At 50.7% G+C, this 18902-nt stretch overlaps 2 protein-coding genes across 8 annotated transcripts in view; one reads left to right on the top strand and one right to left on the bottom strand.

Annotated features, from left to right (window-relative positions):
* The window catches only part of LOC100120897, a 147901-nt gene that overhangs the window by 37650 nt on the left and 91349 nt on the right, over window positions 1–18902 (bottom strand). The gene's annotated exons all lie outside the window — the stretch shown is intronic.
* LOC100120846 (transcription factor EC) overlaps window positions 1–18902 on the top strand; it is a 49450-nt gene that overhangs the window by 20505 nt on the left and 10043 nt on the right. For all 4 annotated transcript variants that reach the window (XM_001604394.6, XM_016987779.3, XM_016987781.3 and 1 more), the window contains one exon: window positions 17717–17900. In XM_001604394.6, coding sequence (XP_001604444.2) covers window positions 17717–17900 — 184 coding nt within the window. The remainder of the gene's footprint in view (window positions 1–17716; window positions 17901–18902) is intronic.

Below are 18902 nucleotides of genomic sequence, written 5' to 3'. Positions count from 1 at the left end.
GACGACGCGCTTCGCTGTATCGCGCCTCCGATGCTCTTTACTTTTCGTCTTGCGCTCTCGATGACTAGACGGATATATTATGTACGATGTATATGAGAGAGCAAGATGAAAGTTCGCTGACGTCACGCCGTGCTCGATTTGACGCGGCGCGCTTTCGATTTTTTGCTCGAAGAGCCGCGCGCGAATCGTGAAAAACGGTTATCCTCATCATCGCCCGGTAATTATTGCCGCGAGATAAGCGATATAGGCGAAGGGAGATTACGTAAGAAAAAAACGAAAGCTCGTCTCCGGGAAAGGTGCAGAGAGTGCTTCGTTTTTCTCCGGCGCGCGCGGCCAAACGCGGCGCGCATAGGCTTCTAAATAAAGACTTTGCGCCGCTCATTAGTCTGGGCCACGCGCGATAATTAAATGGGGTAATGAACGACTTATACGCCCGAGTAGCTGCCGATTGCGAGAATCGACGTGTCCTGCAATTATTATTGTCACTCTCGTCGTACGTTTCAGATAAACGGGGCGAGGGTAAATATTAGATTTTTAGCCGGCTTTCGCGTCACGAGGTTAGCGGGACATTTCGAAATAATCAAGAGGGAAAATGACTTTGTAATAAAGTCAGAGCGCAATCCACTTTGTCGAGGAAGGAGAAATGAGAATTTTTACACAGCAGACACAAGAGCGCATCCTCATCTCCCTCCTGGCGCGCGACACTGTTGCACCTCGACGAAACGGCCATATCAATGATAATTGCAGTTGGCGATTATTTATCAACAAAGTTCGCGCGCGACGCGATTACGTAAAGCGTCGTCGTCCTCGTCGTCGTCGGCGCAGTAGGAGTTTCGTCAGAGCTGCGAGCGTATACGATCGGCCGCGCTAACTAGGTGCGTGCATTTTAATTTTAAAATATTCCGCAATAAAAGCAATGGATCCTTGCCAAAGTTGATCAGTCATTCCCTGCGTTGCCATCCGAAGTCAATGCGCCGTCAGCGAAAGTACGACTCGTTTTGTGTACTGAAGCGCCGCTCTAAAAATAAAGCATCATGTCGCCCGCTAGAAAAGGCGCATTACTCGGTGAGTACGTCTTATTGTTAAAGTATACGGTTTCTCGAATCGATGTATAAATATAGCGCGAGCTGCTCGTAAACAATGACTCGATTGTCGCATAAAAAAATCTTCGCTTGCGCAACCGCGCGCGCGCCTCTAATGAATTACATCGACATGAAAAGAAGCGCGCACCGAGTGTGCTGCAAAATGCGCGGCAGCCCAGTTTTACAGGCGACGCTTGATTAAGACGTGGGATGAGCTGCGCCGCTACAACTCCAAGGGAAGTTTTTGCGATTCGCCGTTAACCTCGCGCGATTCCGCGGATACACAAGCGTGGCCGCCGTAAAGGCCGTCGTTGCTTTAGTTACTGCTCGCGGGGTTTTTTCGAAAGATTCGATCGTCGTCTCGTGTACACGTAGAGATAAACACTGAGTATGAGTCAGATGATGAATCTCGGGGCTTCGACCTCTGCGGTGAAAAAGTATCGCCACATCGAATGTAAATGAGAATTAGCGCTCCCGATTATGAATTCCTCGCCGGGTAGGCCATTCGTCAGATCGTAGACAAGTCCACCTCGTCCAACTTTTGCCGGCGAGAGAGATCATATTATACAGAGCGCGATGACTCGGCTGCTCCAGATTTTTCTGCGGCCCGCGGCGATCTCTCCGCGCGCGCGCGCGCGCGTAGCTCAGGGCGAAAGAGGAAGAGAGGCAGAGAGCTGGGAGCGATAAGAAAGCGTATTTTGTGAAATTTTTCCTGCGCCGGAGAGAGATAAAGTGCGTGTGCACCGAGAGACAGATTTCATCTCGGTGAAATTGCTGGGACACGCGTAATAACCTCGAAAAAGCTGCTGACGGGTCAGCAGCGCGAGAATCGCGTCTAGGCGCGCGAGAAATTAAAAGTCCGAGATCGAGTCCGCAGGGGCCGGGTCGAGAGACGTATAGAAGCTCGAGGGCAAAGGGTTCGGACGGGCATATATATATATATAGAGAGAGAGAGAGAGAGAGAGAGAGAGAGCTGAAAAGCGAAAGGCTCCGTATTCCGGCAGACGTCTTGAGAGAAATAGCCTCTCTTTCCCCGGGCTAATATTTGAGAGCCGAGCCTCTTCAAACGGTTCAAATCTCGTTTGCCAGCTGGCCTCTGCCTTCGGCTTTCTGAATAATGGATCAACTCGACGCGGCGACCGCGACGCGCTTCACGGGGCAAAGAAAATTCGCGGCTGTCCGGCGGTGCATTTCGTTCGCTGCAGGACTACGGGGCCGCCACGAGAAGAAAAAACGCGGAGGAATCAGCGGGATGAGTAAGGTTTTAGGGCTTTCGCTGATAATTGCACTTTCTGCGACGCGACGTCAGCGTGTGTATACATATCAATTTTCGCGCTCGCACGAACTTGGCCGAGGTATTGTATAACTGGTGTATACAGTTTCTAAATTCGATATATGATTCACGCATTCTTCTTTCTGCTTTTGAGGATGACTTTCAAAGGATCCTTTTAAAAAATGAAATATTCTTCGGGAATTAACGGCGACATTCCAAATTTTGACTCTTATTCAAGGTCGATCAATTCACGAAAACTGCAGTAAATATTCATCTTTTCAATTCCATATCGCATGAAACCGGTTGGGTTTTACCATCGTCCAAAAATCATAAAGCACAAGTTCGCGTGCGGCCGGCTACAGCTCGAGCTGCATCTATGCACACAGCGGAACGTTATGAAACGCGCTCGGCTCGTGTGGCAGTCGTTATCCCTCTCTCAGTCGCTCGCGCGCGCGGAGGCCCGAGAGCCGACTAGAAATTGATTCGCCGAAGATAATGGGTTAAGGCTCTTTTTTCCATGCGAGAGCTGCTCGCGCGGACGTGCTTTTAAAGGTCGACTCCGCTCTTTTTTGCACAGTCATACCACCGAGCAGCGGCACTAGCAGGCGGCGGCGTCCGACACCGAGATTTGCGCTTTAAGGATTCGCTTAGCTGGCATTAATAATTGAAAGCGATTCTCCGAGACGGCGGTTACGAATTTCCTCTTCTTCTGCTTCGGGCTTTTTCTCAGCGCCGAATCAGCGATTTTGCATGTTACGGCCTCCGTGTTTTCATGGGATTTTTGTTTGGGTATCTACGCGCCGTGATTCATCTGGAAAAGGAGAATTTCGATCAGTCAGCGTCAATACCGGCGATTAAAATGAAATACAAACAGCGTGTTTTTCAATCTACCCAAGGCAAACTTACCTCTCGACTGCGCGTATTATACACACAGCGCGCGAAAATCTTTCCCGCGACCGGATAAGAGGAGGTGGGCGGAGAAGAAAAGCTACTGGAGGCAGGCGAGGCTAAGGCGCCGTGTAAACGTCGCGCTGAAATCCCATTACCAATTTCATGAAAGTTTCATTTGCCTCGCGGGCCGAGCGGCCGCGAAACAGAGAAAAGTGTATATATCCCGCCGCTGAGAGACGCCGGGCGGCGGAGGGCGTGCGTATATACATATACGTATAACTCGGAGCGTTATACAGCCTGTGTATAGAGCTCGCGAGTATACTTTTCTCCTCTTTCTCCCGGGCCGCTGTTTAAGAACCAGGGCGTCGTCGCTGCTATTTATCGTGCTGCATTTCTGTATACGCCTTACGTACAATCCAATGAAACGCGCATTTTTTTACCTCTCCGCCGACGAGTTGAGCAACGGTGCAAGTACTCCGCGGGACTCATCGCGATGGACTTTCCTCGTATAAAAATACGATTGAAAATTTATCGCGACGCGTTGGTTGTACGTTATACGAAAAGCGAAGGCTGAACTGCATGTCTCATCAACCGATTTCTCTCTCTCTCTCTCTCTCTCTCTCTCTCTCTCTCTCTCTCTCTCTCTCACTCTCGCTTGCGTCCGGTTAATATGTGTGGCCCTGACACTCGGTTTGCGTGCCTTGTTTTCCCAACGCGTCGGTTATGTTGCACACGCGCGAGTGCAGCTTTTCGATGCAAACCAGAGCCGCCGAGAGAAACAGAGAGCATAAATTCGGCCGGCGAGATTCCCGAAAATTCGACGGCAAAACTCGACTCCGCGACTAACGCGCAAGAAAGCGACGTGTATGACTGGCCGAAAAAATCCAGTCGTCTAATTTTCCGCCGCTCGCCTACGAATGATCGAATTATAAGTGCGCGTATAAGACGCGGGCGCTTTCTTTTTCGTCTCTCCGCGCGATTCGCGCGAGCGATAAACCGCACGGTGTGCAAGAGAGAGAGAGAGAGAGAGAGAGAGAGAGAGAGAGAGAGAGAGAGAGAGAGAGAAAGAGGGCAAAACAAACAACCAGTAAAGACACGCTTCCGGTACCGTTACTCCGCCGCCGCTACCGCCGAAAATCGAGCCCTGAATGCCTGAGCGCGCGCCTATGGCCATACCGCAACCGGTACAGTACAGGCGTGTACGTTTCTTGCGCGCGTTGCAATGTTGCTCTCTCTCTCGTTTTTTATTTTTGGATTCGAGTAGGAATTTATGGAGGAACGAGGAATCGACGCGCGTTGTAATTGGAAAAAATGCCGGGAAGTTTTCCTGCGTGTATAAGTTCAGAATTTAGTTCGCGGAATGACGAGGCGAGCGCGCACGTTGTGACGGATCAGCAAGGAATGAGATAAACAGCAATTATTTCGCTTACTAAACGCGCAGTCGCGTATCGCAAGAAAGTCGCCGAGAGAGCGAGAGAGAGAGAGAGAATGCTGCGCTCTCGTCTTTTCCTGCCGACTTACGATACATCTCGTTTTTGAGTAGGCGCACTATCGTAGAGCAAAACACGAAGGAAAGAGCAAACGGGATAATGATAGAGCGTCCGTTCCGAAAATCGGTCACTCATGCGTCGTAAAATTTTTTAGCCCGCTTCGCAAAGCGGAACAGTCAGCGACCTTCGATCGTTGCGTAACGCACGCCTCCTCCTCCTCTTCCTTCGGCTCGAGGATGCGCGCGAGAAAAATTGTATTTTTTCTCCAAAGTCCGGCCATTATGCGCAAACAAAAGCGGACTCTTAGGAGGATTACGTCGGAGTCGCAGCGCGCGTAAAAGGTGATTTAAAGCCGGACGATGGGAACGAAATCGAGTTTCTTTTCGCTGCAGACGAAATCTCGTGAGTCTGCGATTTTTCGACGTCGCGCCGCTGTCCTCTCTTTTTCGAAAAGAGAATTTTTTGCGGCGATTAAAAAACCATTTGTGTGCGTCCTGGCAATGAATTCGGTAATGATGAAGCGCGCGTAACGGCTTGGAAGAAAAAATGCCAGGGCGCAATTGGAGACGGTATACAGTGTAGTCGTCGACGGCGGCGACAAAGTTCTTCTAACGGCAGTGGCTACTCGCGAGATACCGGCGCGTCCGCGTATACGCGCACCGAGCGACGTCTAGTTGCAGCTCGTTCGCGCTGCAGACCGCGAGGAATTCTCGATCGAGATTCACACGTCCGCGGAACGTGTCGAATCTGAAATAATTCGCGCCGACTTTCCTCGAATTATCGGATACATATCGGCGTGGCAACGCGTTCTAAGCCTTTGTCCGGCGTCCCTTTTGAAAAAGCCGAGCGTCAATTGGCTCGAGGGCACAAAGGGACTTAATCTTCCCTTCAATTCCAGCGGCAGCAGCAGCGACACTTTCACGGCGCGTCGTGCAATTGGTTAATTCGTCGCCGGCGCTGCAAACTAGCCTCTCCGCGCGCTGAATGGAGAGGAAGAGTAGCGATGAAAATTACGCTCCGCGTGCTCGCGTTTGTGTACGCGATCGGGCGAGATAGACGATTAGAGGGGTCGCGATCGATTTTCCGCGAAGGAAGGTAAAAGCCGCGTCCGTCTGTGACAATATCGAGTACACAGAGAAGGAACAGCGAAGCAGCTCTCAGTCGCGCCAATGAACACGCACGGAGAGCACACAGAGAGGCTCGCTTCTCGCGAGAGAGGGAAAAGCTCAGCAGCGGCTCGGGCTTCCTCTCTCGCTCCGTCAGTCCGTTCCCGCAGAAGCGAGCGCTCGCACAGACACAGGAGCGCGTGTGTGCACTCGTCTGTCCGTCCGCCTGTCGGTCTCTCCTCCTCCAGCAGAGGTACACGTGCGCGCTCTCGAATCGGGCCCACCTGCGATAACAGCTCGGAGCCGCGGCAGATAACGGCCAGAGTGAAAAGTGACGCCGAGACGCTCGGTTCAAGTGCGCGCCTCGTTGCGATACCTGCAGTGTGATCCTCGCAGCCGAATTCCAGTGTCTATAGCCCCAAAGCAGTCAGCTGCGCACTCTGCGCGAAGAATGCCCGAGAGCTGATTGAATCGTCGTCGTCGAGCGATGGGACGCTCTGAATTGATTTGAACCGTCGGCCAGAGGCGAAACGAACTCATCAGCGAGCAGCCTCGAAGTTTCTCTTTCTCTTTCTCCCGATATGCCGCTGCTGCTGATCCACGGATCCTAGTGTGTGTTGTTTCGCCGCGTACAGACACCGTTTCGGGACGCTACACGTGCGCGCATCGACGAGAGAGTGCCGCAACATGCCCGTCTTCAACATCATCGCCAGGAGGTGCAAGGTAAGCCGCGAGCGCGCGGAAAACACGTGTGCGTATGAGCGATCGCTGTTGCGTTATCGAGCCGCTGTTGTTGCCGCGAGAGATAAGGAGGATTTTTTAACAGACGCCGAATAAATTACGAGCTGCGTTGCTTACACAAAAGAGTTCTCGATAGGAACAAATTTCCCCTCCCCCCGCACCCCCGCTCCCCGGAACCATTGACGCTCGTTATTTCAATTTATCTCAATGGGACAGACGTCACGAAACATAAAATGTTCATTATTATACGCGCGCTCGAGCCGCCGCCGCTCGGCTGAAAGAACACACAGCCGTCATAATAACATCGTGTCAAACGGATTCGCTTTTCACGAGAATTTCCCACTTAACCTTGCACACACAACAATACCGCGGTATCATGCGGGCGGCGAACACACACAGACACACGCGCGCACATACACGATGAATAGGACATTTCATCCCGCGAGCTCTATTCATGCGATATCCGATCAATTATCGACTCTGTGCAAGACGCTTCTCCGAATAAATGTATTGTATTCGTTTAGAGGAACATATAATACTCGCGTATACGGGTAGATAGGCTGAGCGATTCGACGTCTGCTCCGCGGCCCCGATAAGCCTTTCGGCGCTGGAATTTCGACGAGGTGCACATGCTCGACGAGCTTTTTTCAGTTTCAGCCTGTTTACATATACTGTGCCTTGGTTTCTATTTTGTTGCTACGATAAGCGGCGCGCGATAACGGGCGCTCTTTAAAAGCAGGTATAATTGAAAAACGGCTGCTTCTACGACCCGTCGACGTCGACAGTTTTTATCTTTCGACGACGCTTGCGTTTGAGGTTATGTCATATGGGGCTGTCAAAACTTTGAATTTCCCGCGGCAGGTGTGCACGCACTCGCACCACCGGCGCAGTGGCGCTTCGATCGCGCCGATATTTACATCTATAGACGCGCAGCTTCCCTGCATTCATATCATACCAGAAGCGCTAGCTCGTCCTTTCGTCGCTTTTTCCAGCGGTAGCTGCGCGGCAAATTGAATCTAATTGCGAGGCTCGTCGCTCGCTCGTATCTCTCGAGACGGCAGCGCGCCGCGTACGTACATCAGTCGAGAGAGAAAAAACGCCGTGATACCGAGGAGAAAGGAGATAAGATAAGTCGCGCGTCGGCTTGTTTTCTCGTCCAGATTCCGAATCCCCGCGCGGTGTCGCCTTACCTGCGCGCAGCTCTCTTATTCTCTCCCCTGATTTTTTCCACGACATTACACATTATCGCACCGCGAGGCGCTGATGGTCTCGTTTTACGCCTATATAGTCTGCCTTTATTATTATACTTTTCACGCTGCGCACACGTACGCGTAACATTGCACAATAACAACGATGGCATTATGTAAGTCGCGCGCGCGCGGTGCAATTTTTCGACGTATCGATCTATTTTCATTGAAAGCGCGGCGATTAGCGAGCGTTAACGAGGAAAGCGCGCGCAGCCTCAACCTCCTTCGGAGCGCGCTGCGCACAGGCAATAAACATTTCAGCTGCGCGCTACACTGCGCGCGATCTGCCTGTCGTAAAGTTGCGGAATAGAAAAGGACATTCCACGGACTCGTTCTCTCCGGCGTCCTTTTGTCACCGTCCCGACGTCGTTTCCGAAAAAGAGAAACTGGCGCAGCCTCGATAGCCGTACAGCCGAAAAGTCAGTCGTCTCGAAATTTTTCTTCTCCGCGCGCTGCTTTTTCAGCCGCTTCACAGCCGAGCGACTCGCGCGTCATTGAAGCGGGGCCCGTTACTATGTAGTTCATCTAGCCCGCATATCGCGATCTGTACACTGTTCTGTCGGGCTTTTCATTTCAGGAGAAAAATCTATGGGCCGCGTAGGAGCCGACGCGCAATTAGAACTATAACATTGGCCAATTGCAGCCGTGACATTAGCAATTATAATCTTGTAAGAGTCGCGCAAATTGTAATAAGGACAAATTGTAGCTGCAATTGCAGCGCCGCGAGCCCGTCTATAACGTATACTATACATGCATACCATGCGTGAGGCCGGACGTAAATTACTTTCGCCGCTCGCAATTGATAAATAAGCGGCCGCGCGCGCGCGTTTGTTTGTACACACACGGTATACTGCTCGAAAAGTCGCGGCAACGGTACTTTTCGAAAGCACTTCCGGTCGAACTATTTTCCGGCGCGAGGACCCTCGACGCGAGCTTCTGCCTCCGGGACGCGAAATTACGAAAGCCCGGCGGAGAGTTTTCCGCGGGCATGTTAGTATCGAGGGCGTGACGGGGAGCTGCGGTGTGGAAGGAAAAATTGTGTTTTCTCTCATCCGACGACGCCGCGTGCGAGAGTCGGAGTATAAACGGCTGCGATAAGATTTATATTTCGTCATTATCGAGCAGTAATCAAGGGGGAATATGGAAGAATTTAAGATCGCTCGCGCAGGTGAATTGAATTTTTCTCGGCTGTAAAGAAAGTGCGATTCCAACGATGGCCTCGCACCTCGGCTCGCTCGTATAAAACGAGGAAGAAGAAGCAGAAGAAGAAGGAGCGCTTCAACGGGCGTATAAATTAAAAACCGCGTAATTTCCGGTTATCTCTCTCTCAGCTGCGAGTACACACGGTCTTATCCGCGGGCGCAGTGCCGGGGCACGTTATTCCTCGAAAAAGCATTAAAAAAATGACACAAAGGCGTATACCATCTCTGGAATTATCTCGCGCGCACTGCATACTCGCGCTCTTCTACATTTCATTACGTAAAATAACGCGAGCGGAGATAAAGCAGAGCCAACTTTTACGACTGCCTGATGCGCACATGTGTGTGTTTGTGTGTCGGACTCGATTTCTATCGATGGCGCGAAAATGTTTTTCTCTTTTCCATATACTCATCGGAGAGCTGACGAATGTGGATTGTTTGGTTGAGAGAGAGATTGCGATCTGTTACGTCAAGATGAGATAATCAGACGCTTCCCAGGCAAATCTGTATGCAAACGAAGAAATAATGAAGAGAAGAACGGACAATCCAGAACGTTTCAAGGCTCCTCCGTTCGTCGCCGCGGGAGCACATCTCTCGTGCGCATCTGTCTCTCTCTCTCTCTCTCTCTCTCTCTCTCTCTCTCTCTCTCTCTCTCTCTCTCTCTCTCTCTCTCTTCTCGCGGCACACACAGTCATTCCTCCATCACACAGCGTACACGCGGTGCCCGGGAACCATTAAAAATTTTATACTCAGCCGATACAGCGTAATTGAAACAGATGGCGTCGCCGGCGCAGGCTAATATTGACACAACTTTATTACCGTTTCAATCAAACGTATTAACGCGCGGCGTGTGCGCGAGAAAGAGTGCCTCGCCTTCCTTCTCGATAAGCCCCTCGCGTCTTTCTCTCTCTCTCTCTCTGTGCGTGATTCTCCGACGCGTATACTATTGCACATGCATTTCCTCCGGTGAATTCCGTGCCGCGCGGCTCGAAATTTCTATCGGACCTTTAAAAGCCGCGCACGCGTCGAGCGCGTTCTTAACGTTTCAGCGCCCTCGCACGCAATATTCCATCGCCGGTTTCGTTAATTGAGTAATATCGACGAGGCTTTGCAACGGTAGCGGCAGCGCTGCCTCCATTATGCGCCGAAATTACAGCGCGGACCGGAAAATTAGAGAGGGACGGAGCGAGTCGCAGGGCCACTCATTAAAGCATTAATGACATTCCGCGCGAGCGCGCGCGCGCGGCTCTCTCTCTCTCTCTCTCTCAGTGCGCGTGTCCGTGGAGCGCGACCGCCGAATGTTTACCAACTGGCTCGGCTTTTCAAATTTCCCGCCCTTTTTTCGACTGTCGCGCGAGAATTATGAATGACGTCGTGCTCGAAGGGGTCCTAACAAATGAACAAAGTTCTGACATATCTGACGTGTGACATGTTGAGGTTATGTTTGATTTATAGACGGAAGCCGCGAGTTGTGACGTTACGTACTCGTGTATGCGCGAAGCTATTATGACAACAATCCAAACATAACCTCAAAGCGAGCTCGAGAAAAATCATTATCGCAGCGCTGGCATTGTTTGCGAATCGCTGGAAACATTGTATTCCCGCGCGTGTGTGTGTGTGTGTGTGTGTGTCAGTGTGTATAACTAGAAGAGCAAATTCATGCCATTGAGACGAAGCGCGTCGGTCTCGCTATGTAACGCATCAGCGCCGTCAGCGGGAATCCGTTTCAATTTTCGCATTGAAGTCCGCCTCGTTGCGTGCGGCTAATTGTGTATGCCCCTGCGCGAGATAGATACGACGAGAGAGAGAGAGAGAGAGAGAGAGAGAGAGAGAGAGAGAGAGAGAGAGAGAGAGAGAGAGAGAGAGAGAGAGAGAGAGCTGAAACATTCCGAATGATTAATTGCGGCGCCGTCGAACGTGCAATCGCTAATTTGCAATTTTTCAACCTGTACTTTTTCCCCTCTAGCTCCTGTTAACGAGCTGACTAATCTGATTTCACACGCGCAATTATTTTTCATGCCACGCCGTAATTGCTGGATGTCCCAATTTCCGACTGTTCAAGAGCACTTTGCTGTACGCTGCGACGGCGTTTCGAGGAGTTTCGCGCTACACACACACACAGACACACGCGCGCGCTCGCGGGAGCCGGTTTTCCGCGACGATTATGAATGACACGGATGTCGATGCGCGCGCGATTGATTGAATAATTGCGACGAGTAAAAACTGGAGAGTTGAATAATACGATTATTCAGGACGGTTCTTCGCAATCTCTTCGATATACCTACACAAACTAGATCATTGTTTAATCTCGTTTTGCATCGGTCTAAAATTAAACTCTATCGGCGCTCGAGACACGTTTTCCAGTAAACATGTCAAGCAGATAAAAGATTTTTACGACGTGTTAACTATGCGGCCGCGATAAAAAATGAGCGACGATTTTTCTTAAACCCGCGCAATCAATAGCACAAAGGAGCATCCTCTCGCGCATATATTTACGATTAGAGCGCGTTGTTTTTCCTTCGCGAGAGAGCTCGATTTCTCGTTGCCTTTGGAATTCTTTTTCGCGGCTCTTGTTTTCCTTTTTTCCTCACGTAGCAGCGAGTACGTGTCTCTCGGCATCGGCTCGACTGCGTCGTGTAATACGTATGACAGCCGCGACGGATTCGGAGAGCCTCATCACTTTCACTACACGCCTCGAAAACGTATATGCATGCGCGAACTACTTATTGCGCGCACGTGTATGCTTTTATTTCCTCGACAGAGCCGAGGCTTCTCTCGAGCTTTCGAGCGGATATGAAGTGTTTTTTGTCGCTTGATCGAAGTCTCGCGAAAGTTTTTACTTTGTTCGTCGTTTATTTTTGGGTAATACCATGCATTAAGCGTTGCGTAAACGTAAGAGTAAATCATTCGCCGATTCAGTTAAGTGCCTCGTCACAAAGTGCAATTTGAGGGTAATCGCGATTCCGTTGAAAAGTACATTAATACATCCTCTTGTAGGACGAAGACTCGAGCAGATGTCTTACACGAGTGGATGGCGCATCTCGTCTCGCTCCTTTATTTCAGCCGCGTATTACTCAATGTCGAATGAAGACTTTCAATCCGTTTGCACAGATGCTCGATCGCAGACGTCAAATCCAGCCCGACGTCGTCGTCGTCGTCGTCGTCGTCGTCGTCGCGGCTGCTCTCTTTGTTTTATCCGTACGTACACGTACCTTGAAAGTCTTCATTACTCCACTGACATTTGAATAGTTCGAGCCAATATTTGTCGACTTTATCGTACATTTTTCTCCAGTGCTTTTTATCTACCATCGGGTATTTCTAATTAGAACGTGCTCTTGTTTCGCTCGCATTCAATTCACGCGCAAAATATCCGAGCTCCGGAAATTCGAAAATCGCGAGCAGATCGAACGACACGATTGTTAATTAACGGATTGTTAACCGCGTTTATCGGAAGAAGAGATATCCATCGAACATCGCTCTTTGGAGATATCCTTGATCTTATCGCGACTGGAAAACTACCGGTCAATCTCAATCAATCGAAGACGTCAGAGCGTTTTCTGATTACTCTCCGGCTGCATAATGCGATTATGAGGAGCGCGGATTATTAATTATTTTCTTCCTCGGAAGCCTTTGCATACGTTCGAGGAACGGCCGAGTGCGACACGCGTGTGTACATGCGTCCGATAATGCCAGACAGATAAATCGGGAGTTCACCTACCTGTCAGCTCTCCAGATCTCCGACGTGTACTATCTCGACGGATAGACTCTGACCGATAAGGAGCGTTCACGAAAAATTGATTCGCTTTATCCTGCTGCGTTTACGTAAACCCAAGCCACGCTCGAGAGCTGAGTTTCGGCGCGAAATTCGAATTCGAGAGAGAGTTTATAATCGACAAAAACAAGCAGCTTTAGAATTTTGAAAAAAAATCTGTCACGCTTTGAACGAATAGAGTGGCGCTGTTGCCTTCTGGTGTCGAATCAGCGTGACCGGACAATAAACAATTTTCACGCCTCGCAGCTGGTCCAATTTTTGATGAATTTTTTTTTCCGAGCAAGAGAGAGAGAGAAAGGGAGACGCACGGAAAAGGGACTTTTTCATTCGCGGCGGCGAACCGGCAATTTCGGGATTTATTTCGGGAGATTTTTCGAGTATAGAGCTCGTGAAGGCAGAACTAGTCAGTCGGAAATTTTTGTAAATATTCGAGAAAATATTGCAAATTTTTTACAAGCGCAGTGGATACGTCGCCGTAAGTCCATCGAAGATTAGTTCCGCGACTAATTGATTAGCGCACACACAGTGTTTCTAAACACTCGTAATTACGCATCTCTCTGTATCTCCGTCTTTTTTCTGCAGACTTTTTTTTCCTCCTCGGAAAAGATACTATACACGAACGTTCATAAACACGTCTCGCATGACTGGGTATAATTTTCCCGTCGAAACAAGTCCTCCGAACCATATGTCATCCGAAAATGAGTCATTAAAAACTTAAGCTCGGCGCATCGGTTATGCAGTCCCAAAAAGGGAGGAGGAGAGGGAGCTGTCCGTCCGAAAACTGAAAAATCTGAAAATTACCTCCAGTGGCACAAAAGAAGAAACCCAAGGGACGAGACGAGAGAGAGAGAGAGAGAGAGAGCCGGACGCACGTCCAGCTTCATGCTAATGCGGCTTATAATGCAAAATACTCTCGAACTCTGCGGTAGCCCCGGAGGCCTTGCTCTCGACTCGTTTACGACGCGTATATAGTGTCACATACACATAGAAACGCGCGCAATTCTCAAAACGCCCAGGCGGCCGACTTTTACGCCGGAGCGTATATCTCATCGGAGTAATAGCGACAATAAAGCGCCCGCGGAACATCCTTTATTGTCCGTGTCGTCTCTCTCTCTCTCTCTCTCTCTCTCTCTCTCTCTCTCTCTCTTTCTCCCAATGCGTTCCAGTTATTATTTGGCGAGAGAGAGTCCGGCCGCTAAACGATCGTTTTTCTTCCTTTTCTCGGCCCTCGCGCACCGCCCGTAAAAGCGAATGGTGCGCGAGAGAGCGCTGTTATGCTACGTCGGATAATTAATTTGTCCTTTTTTCTTCAGCCCTAGCTGCGATATATTTTCGCCGGGGGATCGGGAAGCAGCTTTTTGGGCTGGTTTGTGGAAACTTTACTGACCGCGCGGGCGCATCGATATCGTCGACGTTTTAACCGCTTTATTGGTGCCGCGCTAAGGATTACGCGCGCCGGTTTTACACTGCAGATAACGCAGTCGCGAGAGAGAGAGAGAGAGAGAGAGAGAGAGAGAGAGAGAGAGAGAGAGAGAGAGAGAGAGAGTTACGAAACTGCGCGCGCACTTGAAGAATTTACGACCCACCAGCTCTGCTTCTTTTTTTCCTTCTCTCGATTCTCGAAAGAACGAGTTGCCTCAAATCAGTTTTCAAGTATATTTTTCTATTTCCACGCGACGCGACCTTTTCCAGTCGGCTCTCCCGCGCGTACACAGTAGTTTCTTGATTGATCGACTGCGTTTCCGCGCAATCGATTCCGCGATGCAGGCAGTACCTCAAGGCTGCTGCCACTATAGACACTCGCACTGCGGGGAACGTAATTGTCGAGAGCGGCTATACACACAGAGCGCGGCTAATGATTCCGGAAGATAAGAAAAAAATTTGTTCCGCAACGATTGATTGCAGCGAGCTGCGAAACTTATTTATCATTTTTTGCGCGCAGAGAAAAAAACACATCGAGCCTCGCGCCGGCTAATCTTTTCTCGTTAACCCTAGAAATTCGCTGCTGATTAGCGCTGCTTATCTCCGCAATTATTAACTCGTCGTCATCGATAGTCGACGCTGCTGATTTCCTATCCAGCTAATATAACGCCTCTACTCTCTCTTCTCATTAGCCGTACACGCGTGCGCGCGAACTCGAAATAACATCGCGGGCCTCTCGAAAAAGCCGAGCAGAAGCTGGAGCACATGGCTCGAGCATAACCCAATGACCTAAAAAGCGCTCGTAAATCAAACAGCACTGATACGCACACACATACACACACGCGCGAGCAGACGTCTGACCGTATGGTAATCGAGATCGCCTTTATTCCCCGCTAATAACAATTTCATCAGGCGTCCATCAGCGGCAGCGGGAGAAAGAGAGAGAGAGGGAGAGCGAAAGCGAAAGCAAGTGGCTAATCGTGAAGCGCTAATTCGAAAAGTCAAAGCCGCTGCTGCGGATCCACTTGATCGCCGGGCTAGTTTCGTTGCCCCGCGCTCGCGCGCAATTGATTACACATGTATGCGAGCGAGATTGTATGGAGCGTCGACAGCAAAGTTTCGCAATCAATTGACCGGGGGTTGAGTGCGCCGCGCCGAATGTCCGCATGCTCGTTAAAGGGCTGAACAGATGTGTGTAAATTGGATTCGCCGCTCGCGCGCGCGCGCGCGGCAATATTATAATGCAGCGAACACGCGGATGAGCGACTTGCCGGCTTTTACTAAGGAAAATCGCTATCGAGTTTCCCGCAACGCGCGTGTAAATCGATATTTTTTAATTAAAAAGCCTCGGTCTCTTTTCCTGAAACGCATCATATCCCGTCGTATCGAGTGCCATTGCGGCGGGAGAGAGAACATTGTTTTCATTTAAATCGTTCGCACTCGTGTCCGACTTCCCGAAGCCCATCGACATACGCGCGCGTTAATCAACGAAGGGAATTTAATACAGAATACGATTTTTCTAATGCGATCGAACATCGCACGTACACGTCGGAGTTGCAGGACGGTCGAGGCGCGCGAAAACTTCTGTGAAACGCTGTGCATGTCCGTCTCCTGAGCATACACGGTTATACGCGAACGAGGGAACAATGCCCGGCGCAGTGAAAGCTCCCATCCGCGACGACGCGCGAAAAGTTTTAAAGAGACTTGGCACTTTCTCGCGCGAGCGCGCGTGTTCTCACTCCGTATCACAGATCGACTGGTCGAAAATTTGAAAACACCCGCCCCGGAATGAAGTATTGTGCGCGCGGGCGACGCTCAACTTTCGGGCTGGAGAGAGAATTTTCAGGTCGACTTCGTCACTCTTCTGTCTCTTGTCGGCTGATTCACTCTCCGATTAAATGCGCTGCATAAACGCAGTGCGTCACGGACAATAATACGAGTCGCCGACTCTCAATATCAACAAATTCAGCCTACTTTCACCCGAAGGAAAAAATTGCCGTCGCGCACGCAACGTCAGCTCTCGAATAATCAGGCCGCGCGCAAAACTCTCGCACGTCTGTACCGGCGGAAGAGACTGGGTAACGAGGGCCTCGTCTGCGCGCAGCCCTCCAAGAAGCGGCATATTTACGTACAGTCGCGACGACGACGCGCGGAAATCACGTAGCGGCGGCACGTGGCCAGGGATCGAATGCCGTCGGGGGAGCGAAAACTCGCTAGCGAGCGAGCGACGAATGCAAATGCCAAAGTCGCGAACCGACTCTATACACTGTGTTACACACTCGTGGTTCCATACGCGTATTATACTCGCAAGGACGTTACTTACGTAAAGACATTACGTAAACAATGATAAGCGGGACGAGCTGCTGCAGTTGTTGCGGATCGATGAATGCGTTTGATGGCCATGATGCGCAGGACGATTAGAGAAGCCGGAGATGCGCGTGCGACGCCTGACCAAACCCTGTCATCATCTACTTGCGCGCCGAGGGAAATTTCTTTCGCAAACATCGCGGTGATATATAACTCGGTTTACTTTTCCGACGACGCGGAGTACAGGGGATTTTATAATCTCCGAGCCGCGGCTCTGTATTTGTAGAAATTACTGCGTAACCGCCTCTCCGCTGGCGCGCGAGAGCTTTCAGTTGTCATAATACGAGAGCTTCCATCGTATGGAGCCTTAAATAAGGGCGAATTGAAATTGAAATTTCAAATCTCCCGCCGGCCGCTGTTTTATCAACGCTGCAGTAGGATGTTTAATAAAAAGTCGCTTTGCATCTCGTTACGGCGGAGCAGAGGTAAGCTCGAAAAGCAGCGAGAGCGACGTGTCTCTGGAATTATTAACGGCGACTATAAATTGCAAGCCAACTGCTGGCGATTCCTTCCCCATCGATAATACACGGGGGAGCGACGACAACGAAGCTCCCGCAGGATATCGTCGCGGCATCGATCATCCGCTCGATCGAGTCGTGACCGGAAGACAGATTCCTCGAGGAGCCGCCGCAGGAACCCGAGCGTCTGCCGCGCGAGGAAGCGTTGATTTATCGATTTCGACGAGTTTTTGAGGTTATGCGCTTTTTTCCTCACCTTATACACGCAACTCCTTACGCTTCTATCTCGAACTTATCTCTGCCTGCCCCAGCGTGCGTTTGTTTATCACTCGGCATGAGCGCGCGCGACGAGCTGAGCAATAAAACAAGCGAGTTTTGAGGTTAGGAAAGCGAGAGCGAAGTGAGTGTTTTTTCTTGCAAAACAAATGTTTACAGCTCGCGACGGCTACTCGGCTTCGTAATTCCAGATAAGCTCGCGATCGTTGCGCAATCAATTACCGATCTCTCGGAAATCTGCGATAGCTCTTCAGCGGTAAACAAGGAATCGCGCGTTGTTTGAAAGAGATCGAAAACGAACAGAGATGAAAAGAAAAGCATCAACATTTCAATTTGCTCAACCCACTTTCCAATTTCACCGAGTAAGATAAATATGCCTCGTATTGTTCCAGGCGGAGGATCTCCTGGATGACATCCTGTCGTTCGAGGCCGGCTCGCTGGGCGACAGCCTCGGGAAGGACGGCCAGTCCGACAGCCTGACGGACCTGACGATCAAGCCGGAGCCGCTGCTGCTGACCGACGCCGAAATACACGCCCTCGCCAAAGACAGACAGAAGAAGGACAACCACAACATGAGTGAGTACTGCCGAGTCTTCGATTTAGTCGACTTTCGAGAAAAGCGAGCGCGGAATTCCCGTCGAATTCCGGTGCGCGGCATCGATTGTGCATAGCCGAGGACGTTACGCGCGAGAAGCCAAAACAGACGACTCCGTCGGGGAGAAAGGGAGTCGCATTCCGCGGCAAAGTGCATTCCCCGCGCGCATCAAATATTCAGGCTGGAAAAATTTTCAAAGAGACTTACTCGGCCTCTTCCGCCCGGCGAGTCGACGGAGAGCCGAAATTATTTAAGAGCGGATACGTGCGTGCGCGCCGTGTGCCGCATGTACGACGGCAACTTTAATCTCGCGCCGTAATAAGAGCGCGCGCGCGCGCGCGTGTACAAAGGATATCTTCGCGCTCTCTGAAGCATTTCGGCCATAACCGGCGCGGGGGAGGGGATCGGTATACGTCGGGAAATTTATGCCGCGTACGCGAACGAGGGACTTTCATTTTTGCAGCGGACGCTCTCTCTCTCTCTCTCTCTCTCTCTCTCTCTCTCTCTCTCGGGCAATCGGGGCACGTGCGCGACGGGGCCGTTCGACCAGTGAAAAATGCTCGAGATTTCATCCCCGAAAGAGAGCCGAGAGCGCCAATATCCAGCAGAACGCGCCACTGCGGTTTTTCCTAGCGCCAGCGGCGGCGGATAGGCACGTGCAGCTCCGCTATACGAGGGTGTTAATTGGAATCGTTCGGATCTTCGATTTTCCAACGGCTACAGCGCGATTGAGAATCAAGACGAACGCCCCGATTTTTTTCATTCGATTAGATGCTTATCCGCGATAAGCCGTCGACGTGCAGACGCGAGCTCGATCGAAAATTTCGTAATCCCGCCGAGTGTATAATTGCGATTCATCCTCGCGAGTGCGTAGAGAAAAAGTTACACGGAGAGATAAGGCGCGCGCGGTATCACGCAGCAAATAACGTGTGCGACATGAGTGCGCGGCTGTACTGTTATGTAAACAATGTCGACGCGAGCGT

Source organism: Nasonia vitripennis, chromosome 1, assembly GCF_009193385.2.
Source record: "Nasonia vitripennis strain AsymCx chromosome 1, Nvit_psr_1.1, whole genome shotgun sequence".
NCBI classification, from domain to species: domain Eukaryota; kingdom Metazoa; phylum Arthropoda; class Insecta; order Hymenoptera; family Pteromalidae; genus Nasonia; species Nasonia vitripennis.
Note: the sequence above shows the minus strand (reverse complement) of the source record. Positions and strands in the feature narration are given on the sequence as shown.